This window comes from Humulus lupulus, chromosome 7 (assembly GCF_963169125.1).
Source record: "Humulus lupulus chromosome 7, drHumLupu1.1, whole genome shotgun sequence".
Classification (NCBI taxonomy): domain Eukaryota; kingdom Viridiplantae; phylum Streptophyta; class Magnoliopsida; order Rosales; family Cannabaceae; genus Humulus; species Humulus lupulus.
Window position 1 is genome coordinate 2,237,458 of NC_084799.1, and position 8,490 is coordinate 2,245,947.

Genomic DNA, 8,490 nt, shown 5'->3' on the forward strand with positions numbered 1-8,490 from the left:
ATACATTATTACACGTCAAAATAAGTTGTTACACGTCACCACAAGGAGGAGAAGATGAGTAATACACTTGTCTAGGCATAAAAGAGGACAATTGTCAGGGCATTTTGGTAATTATATATCACAATAGCTAAGACAAAAAAGTAATGACACATGCAGTCAAAATATGCACCTAAACATTACACACAGTGACGTATCACTTCTTTTTAAAACAGTTGGGGCCTGTTTTAAGAGTAATGATATGTTCACAAAAAATATGCAACCAAATATTACACACAGTGACGTGTCACTGCTTTTTAAAACAGTATATCACAATTTTAATAAATGTGATTGGCTAAGCAAAACTGCCACATCACTGTGTGTAATGTTTGAGTGTATATTTTAGGTGCACATATTATTGACTAGCCTAAACTGACACATCACTGTTCATAATATTTTTGTGTATATTTTAAGTGGAAGTATCGTTACTCAAGACAAAAACATCTAAGTGTACAAATACTAGTACTTCTACGTGTGTGAGAGTTGTGTGAGAATCTTTTGGTTTTGGCTTTGAAAACCCAAAAGGGCCAAAAGCTCTTTCTCCTCTCTTTTCAGTTTTCACCATCATCTTCTTCTTCACCTTTAAATATCACTATCTCACCCCACTAACCACACCAAAAAAATTACACTTTTGGCCTCACAGAATCTCTCTCCTTAAAAGTTCTTTCAAGGTAATAAACCTCTCTCTCTCTCTCTCTAGCTATGTTTAGATTTGCATTTTCTATTGATATTTTACATATTAGATATCTATGAAATGCATGCATATTGTTTTTAAGTGGGATTTTGTATTTTTTTAATATTTTATGCTGTTTTTATAGTTTGATTTTTATGTATGTATGTATTTATATTTCTGGGTTTTGATTGCAATGCAGCTCTGTTTTTTTATTTCATTATTGTAAATTTAATTAGATGTTACTGGATCTGAGGTTGAGATGAACACTAACAAATGAAACTGCCATTTTTGTTTTCTGAATCTTTTTTTTTCTTTCCTATTTAAAGAAAAGAGGATTCTAGCCCTTTTTATTTTAGGAAACGACAGCCAATATTATTCTTATTATTTATCATAAGAGTTTGATGATTTTGCATAATTTTCTGCATTTTGTTCCACTCCATGTAAAAAACGACAACTTCCATTAAAAACGATATATTTTCTTGAAAACGACAATAATCTTGAAAACGACAAATTTCCATAAAAACGACAATAATCAGAGGAGAAAATCAAATGATGCTATTCTTTTCTTGATTTGCCTAATCATCAAATTAAATTAATGCTTAGGCAACGTGTAGAACTCGATTACTTATCAAGTTCATGTTTGATGTTCACATAAAAAAAATAAAAAAATAAACTATAAATCCTGCATTTTAAATTTGGAAATGTAATTTTCAAATGCCTATTTATATAAATTTTTTTTAATATTTTAATTGTTTCATTTCATTATCATTTGGTGATTCAATTTACGTATTGCCATTATTTTATTTTGCTTGCATGGTTACTTGCAACATATAAACAATTTTTTTTGGTCTCTGGCCAACTAAAAATAGTATCCGATTAAAAACAATTATATTATGTGATTATTGTCCAAATATATATTCTTAAATTACATACAAATGTATTACCAATCCAAATATAGGGGTGTAAATTTAGAGAACAAACTAGTCCACTTGCAATTATTTTTTTTAAATAAAAAGCCCTAATAAGGGAAATTTCACGTTCTCATACATGATTTGAAAATTGTCCACCACTGCCTGTCTTTTATGTGGTTTACACCTCTCTGTCATTATCTTTTTGCTTTAATATATATATATATATATATGAGAATTTAATGTTTTGGTATCTATATTTTTATATTTTTGCAAATTATTATTTTAGTATTTATGATTTTAATAATACTTATATGGTAGTCTGTATTTTAAAATTATATATATTTGATATCTTAGATGATAAAATTTTGTTATTACAAAATTATATATATTTGATACCTTATATTCAGATTTAATAGATAAAATTTTGTCAGGTATTATATATGTGGATACTAAAAAGTATAGAATAAAACATTATTGAAATCAGAAAGTGAAATGGTTATATTTGGTTATTATAATTGTAGATTTTCTATTTGGACATATGCAGGACCTGGATACTGTACATCTGGCCAATCTTTTATGTGGTTTAGACCACTTTATCATTGCTTTTTTGCTTGGTCATAATTACTAGTCAAGTGTGCTGTATCTTCTTCTTCTTCTTCTTCTGTATACACACACACTTAAATAATGCAGTTGTTTTAGCTCAGTTTGAGTAGTCTAACAGTTCACTGTTTAATTTTTCTTCTTCTTAAGGAACAAGCACAATGGGAGCTGGTGGCCGAATGCCCGAGTCGAACACCAAGTTATTAGAAGGTAGAAAAAAGAGCCCAATTGAGCGAGTGCCACACGCCACACCACCATTCACACTAAGCCAAATCAAGAAAGCCATTCCACCCCATTGCTTCAAGCGCTCTCTTCTCCGCTCCTTCTCTTATGTCCTTCGCGACCTCTTCTTCGCCACCTTGTTCTGCTACGTAGCCACCTCTTACTTCCACCTTCTCCCCCACCCACTCTCCTACTTGGCCTGGCCCCTTTACTGGATCTTCCAAGGCTGCACTGTGTTCGCTTTTGGGCTCATCGGCCACGATTGTGGTCACCACGCCTTTAGTGACCGCAAATGGGTGGATGACACGGTTGGTTTCGTCATCCACTCCACTATTCTTCTCCCATACTTCTCGTTTAAGTACAGTCACCGCCGCCACCACTCGAACACCGGCTCCATCGAGCACGACGAAGCGTTTGTTCCAAAGACGAAAACCCAAATGCCGTGGTTCTCAAAATACTTGAACAATCCACTTGGGAGAGTCCTGACCATTGGTTTTATACTGACCACTGGTTTTCCTCTGTACTTGGCTTGTAATATATTAGGCAGACCATATGACCGTTTCGCTTGTCATTATGATCCTTACTCTCCAATCTACTCCAACAGCGAAAGACTTCAGATATTCATCTCTGATGTAGGAGTTTTCATCACCACTTTCGTGTTGTACAAACTCGTTTTAGCCAAAGGGTTGAGTTGGGTTATGTGCGTGTATGGGGTGCCATTGCTGGTAGTGAGTGGGCTCCTTGTTTTGACCACTTACTTGCAGCACACTCACCCTGCGCTGCCGCACTATGACTCGTCCGAGTGGGACTGGTTGAGAGGAGCATTGTCTACGGTTGACCGAGACTATGGAGTTCTCAATAGGGTTTTTCATAACCTTACAAACACTCATGTGGTGCACCATTTATTCCCCACAATACCACATTACAATGCAGTGGAAGCAACCAAAGCTGTGAAGTCAGTATTGGGAGAGTACTACCATTTTGATGAGACCCCAATAATTAGGGCTGTGTGGAGAGAGGCCAAGGAGTGTATCTATGTTGAGTCAGATGATGAGTCTACTAAAACAGGTGTTTTTTGGTATAAGAACAAGCTTTGATCAAATCAACTGTGGTAGGAGAATTAGTGTTGGTGTTGGTGTTCATCTCTGCTCTGATGTGAATGTGTGTAATATGTTTAAGATGAGAATAAGACTCTTCTCTCTTTGAAAATGGAGAGTAGTGCTAGTGGGTATGCTTAGGTGTTGATTTGATGTGTCTTTTGCCATGTAATGAACCTTGTTTTAGTTTAAATTTGTGTTAAGCGTTTCTGTTTTTGGAGCATCTACAATGACTATATTGCCAAAAGAAAATTAAAATATTAATAGTTTTGTATTCTCTTTCATCAATCTAATCAAAAATATTTTTATTAAAATAAAAACAAATTAAGTAACGTTGCCAATTTTTGGCGCTCTCTCTTAACAATAATCTGACTTTGGGACTACTTTTTTTAGTTGGGACCCATAACAACTATGTCAACCTTTCTAACTTGATCTTAATGGGATATTGGCTTGATGTGATGTGTGCTATGTTTCATTATTGTACGGTTCCTAAATTTGGAAAATTGGGATATGGCCAAATGGAGTAGTACATAAGAATCTTAATCGAATCATTATATTTAAATTATATCATATATCTAATGTGTATATATACATATCATGTGATATCTCGTACGTAGTGTTATATTAAATATTAATATAATAATAATATTTTATAATATTTAAATCTATATTAATATAATTCATAAAGGGAAATTTCACTTTTTATCTCTAATAATACCTAATATTACCAAAAAATCCCAACATTAATAATATTTTCAAATTAATGCTAAGCTTTTCCCTCCTACCGAAAATACCCTTCCCATTCAATCTCAGCCTTCTCTCTCTCAGTCTCGGTTTCTCTCTCTTTCAGTCTCACAAAAATCCCCCAAAAACCATCGAACCCCCACCTCCGTCGAGCCGTCGAGCCGCCATCTCCGTCGAGTCGTCGAGCCCGCATCTCCGTCGAGCTCCCACCTTCTCCGTCGAGCCCCCACCTTCTCCCATTTCTCCGGCGATCTCGAGCCCACTGCAAACTCCCATTTTTCTGTCAAACCCGAGACCCACGGAGCATATTTCCTTCAAAGTTTAAAAAACTAAGGTAAAATCTTGAACCCAAGTCCATATTTGCTTTATATCGTTGTTGAATCTGTGATTTGTGGAATGGGTTGTCCGATTTTGTGGGAAATTTTTTCTGGGTTTGAACCAGTGGCTCGATAGGTTCGATTATGGTTCGATAGTAGGCTCGATAAGGTAGTTTGAACAGTTCGATGATGGATCGATTATGGCTCGATATGAGCTCGACATGAGCTCGATAAGAGCTCGGTAGGATATGTTGAACAATATTACAAGGGCTCGATAGGTTCGATAATGGTTCGATATGAGACTAGACTGTAGCTCGATGGTTATTTATCTAGACAGACAGATTTTTCATAGCTCGATAGGTTCGATAATGGTTCGATATGAGACTAGACTGTAGCTCGATGGTTATTTATCTAGACAGACAGATTTTTCTTAGCTCGATAGGCTCGATGCTGGCTCGATAGGCTCGATAAATTTAGGTTGTTGATATTTCTCGATGGAACTCGATAGTTTTTCGATAGTGCTCGATAGGGTATGTTTCAGCTCGATGATAGCTCGATAGAGATCGATAGAGCTCGATGACAACTTATTTCAGTGTTTTTTTGAAATTTTTTTTTATTCTGTTTTCTTACAAAAAAAATTTCATGTGTTGTTACAGATGCCTAAGTTGCTTGTTCCGTTCAGTGATCACTTTCCTGATCGAGTGACATATCGGGGTAGTAGTACTTTAAATCACATCAAGACCAGGTTTTTGGAGCTCGGGCTGCTTGAAAGGGCTAAGGAATCCCCTTTTAAGCAATTCTTTTTGGCTTCGGAGTTTAATTTCTCCGGAGTCTTGGTGCATCAACTGTTGCTGAGGAAAATCGCCAGCAACAACGAAGATGAGGTGCATTTTTTCTTGGGGTCGAAGTCTTGTAGATTCGGCATGGGAGAGTTTGCCCTGGTGACGGGGTTGGATTTCAGTGCCTTCCCATCACCAGAAGAGTTGGAAGGGCGTAATCTCAGCGATCGGTTGATAAAGGAGTATTTCAACGATGCTGAGAAAGTAAAGCTGTCACAGGTGGACCATGCTTTCAAGACTTGTACGGTTGTGGAAGATGTGTACAAGCTTGGTCTATGTCTGTTTGTTGAGGGGGTTCTGAATGCCATTGAGGGAAAACTGCACATTTGGCGAGATATTCTAAAAATTGTTGAGAATGTAGAGTACTTCTTCAGCTATCCATGGGGGAAGTACTCTTATAGGAGGCTATTGCATTCTTGTAAGAAGGACATGGTGAAGCAAAAGGCCAACTATGATGCCAAGAAGGATGCCAAGGTGCAGCAAGAGTCCAAATACAGTATGTATGGTTATGCCCCCGCCTTACAGTACTGGGCATATGAGGCTATCCAACAGCTTGCGGTGGAGCTTGTTGTGAGCTCGGGAAACATGTTCCCGAGGATGCTTAGCTGGTCGCATCGGAAGAACAAGGATTTCACCAAGTCTGTCATCGCACCGATATTATTGAAGAAGAATGTAAGTTATGTTGTTTTTTTTTTTATCTATATGCTTATATTTTATCATTATTTGAGTTAACCAAATGTTTTATGTTGTTTGCAGTTAATTGTTCTTCCGATGTTGAAGCCTCGGCCAGCAGAAAAAGACTATTACTTGTCTTTGACTGAGGGAGATCTTCCCCTTTATCCTGGGCTTGGCCAGGATCCCTCGGAGACTGATGAGGAGGAGGATGCGACTTTTGAGAAAATGGCAGAGAAAGTTTCTCAGGCTGCCGAGGCAGCCAAGATATTTGTTGATGCTGCCCCGGGGGAGGAGGTTGCAGGTCCCACCCCTCCTATTCCCCCAGCCTCAGCCTCAGCCCCAGCCTCAGTGTCAGCCCCAACACCAACCCCACCACCAGCCTCAGCCTCAGCCCCTGAGCTGGCCGACTTGATTGAGCGGTTGGACAGAGTCGAGGGTCGACAGGAGACCCTCTTGAAGAACCAGTCAGTGATCTTGGACGTACTCAGTCAGAACCTGACATTTGTTAAGGAGAAACCGAGGGGGTCCAATGAAGATTCAGAGTCAGAGTCATTGGATCTTCCGCTAGACTATGTTGATGATCCAACGACGCCCCCTACCATCATTGTGACACCACGAGGAAAAGACCTCGCACTGCTGCAGCTGCACCAGCAGACGAGGCTACACAAGAGGCTACACATGTGCTGGACCCTCTCAAGAAGCCAGATCCCAAACAGTATAGGACAATGTGCAAGTGGCTTCTTGGAGACATGCCCAACAAGACCCCGCGGGATGTAAAGACTGGGAGTCACGGTCCAGCATGGTTTCTGACGTTGAAGACACCCCAGTCGTGGCTCAATGATGGGGTAAGCAATTTATACCTAATTATGGACTATTTTCAATTTTACATGTTTTATTTTTACTGACTCGATGTGAGCTCGATAGGAGTTCGATAGTAGTTCGACATGGATGTTAAAATAGGGGTTGTTCTTTACTATTTCAGAGTGGCTCGATGTGAGCTCGATAGGTAGTTCGATAGGGATGTTAAAATAGATTGTTTTTTTACTGTTTTAGAGTGGCTCGATGTGAGCTCGATATTAGTTCGATAGGGATGTTAAAAGCTCGATGTGAGTTCGATATGAGTTCGATAGTGAAAATTCCCTTAACAAAGTGGCTCGATGTGAGCTCGATGGAGCTCGATAGGGAGTTCGATAGGGATGTTAAAATAGGTTGTCTTTACTATTTCATGATGGCTCGATGTGAGCTCGATAGGTAGTTCGATAGGGATGTTAAAGTAGGTTATTTTTACTGTTTCATACTGGCTCGATGTGAGCTCGATAGGAGTTCGATAGTAGTTCGACATGGATGTTAAAATAGGGGTTGTTCTTTACTGTTTCAGAGTGGCTCGATGTGAGCTCGATGGAGCTCGATAGGTAGTTCGATAGGGATGTTAAAATAGATTGTTTTTTTTACTGTTTTAGAGTGGCTCGATGTGAGTTCGATATTAGTTCGATAGTAGTTCGATAGGGATGTTAAAAGCTCGATGTGAGTTCGATATGAGTTCGATAGTGAAAATTCCCTTAACAAAGTGGCTCGATGTGAGCTCGATGGAGCTCGATAGGGAGTTCGATAGGGATGTTAAAATAGGTTGTCTTTACTATTTCATGATGGCTCGATAGGTAGTTCGATAGGGATGTTAAAGTAGGTTATTTTTACTGTTTCAGACTGGCTCGATGTGAGCTCGATAGTAGTTCGATGGTAGTTCGATAGGGATGTTAAAGTAGTTTGTTTTTTTACTGTTTCATACTGGCTCGATATGAGCTCGATATGAGTTCGATGTGAGCTCGATGGAGCTCGACATCAGCATTTTATGATGGTTTTTGCTAATTTTTTTATCGTACTCTCTTTTGCAGCATATTGATGCGGCAGAACACATGCTTCGTATGCGTCGCAAGTATTTTCCCAATATATATCGACAGAATGCAGTTGTGATGAACAGTTATTTCTCACAAGTGATACCTGCCCGATATGATCAGTTCAAGAAAACAGCCGACAAAACAAAGTATTATTGGGATGCTGACATTATGTCCATGTTGACCGGCATCGAGCAGCAGTTTCTGGCATCTTGGGGAGGAGTTGAGGATGTATATTGGTGCCAGAACTATGGACAACAACATTGGTTTGCCATTGAGGCTTCCATTTCTAGTTGGACTCTGACTGTTTACGATTCAGACAACTCGGTGATTAGTGACGCAAAGCTTGAGGATATTATGAGTCCATGGTGCTTTATGCTACCTTCTCTGTTAATGCAGAGTAAACTGTTTACTGATAGCTTGATGTTGAAGATTCCATCAGCAGGAAATAGGCCGCATCAGTTCACATTGCGTCGCAAACAGA

At 38.7% G+C, this 8,490-nt stretch overlaps 2 protein-coding genes across 2 annotated transcripts; both read left to right on the top strand.

The window, feature by feature from the left end:
* Positions 1-551: 551 nt before the first annotated feature.
* Positions 552-3,775, top strand: LOC133790293 (delta(12)-acyl-lipid-desaturase-like). The gene is made up of 2 exons (XM_062227891.1): positions 552-707; positions 2,371-3,775. Exon 2 carries the CDS (start codon positions 2,382-2,384, stop codon positions 3,537-3,539), a length of 1,158 nt encoding a protein of 385 aa, XP_062083875.1. The 5' UTR covers positions 552-707; positions 2,371-2,381; the 3' UTR covers positions 3,540-3,775.
* Positions 3,776-5,867: 2,092 nt separating this feature from the next.
* Positions 5,868-7,106, top strand: LOC133789353 (uncharacterized). Its single transcript, XM_062227206.1, has 2 exons — positions 5,868-6,111; positions 6,196-7,106. Exons 1-2 carry the CDS (start codon positions 5,869-5,871, stop codon positions 6,889-6,891), a joined length of 939 nt encoding a protein of 312 aa, XP_062083190.1. The 5' UTR covers position 5,868; the 3' UTR covers positions 6,892-7,106.
* Positions 7,107-8,490: the final 1,384 nt, after the last annotated feature.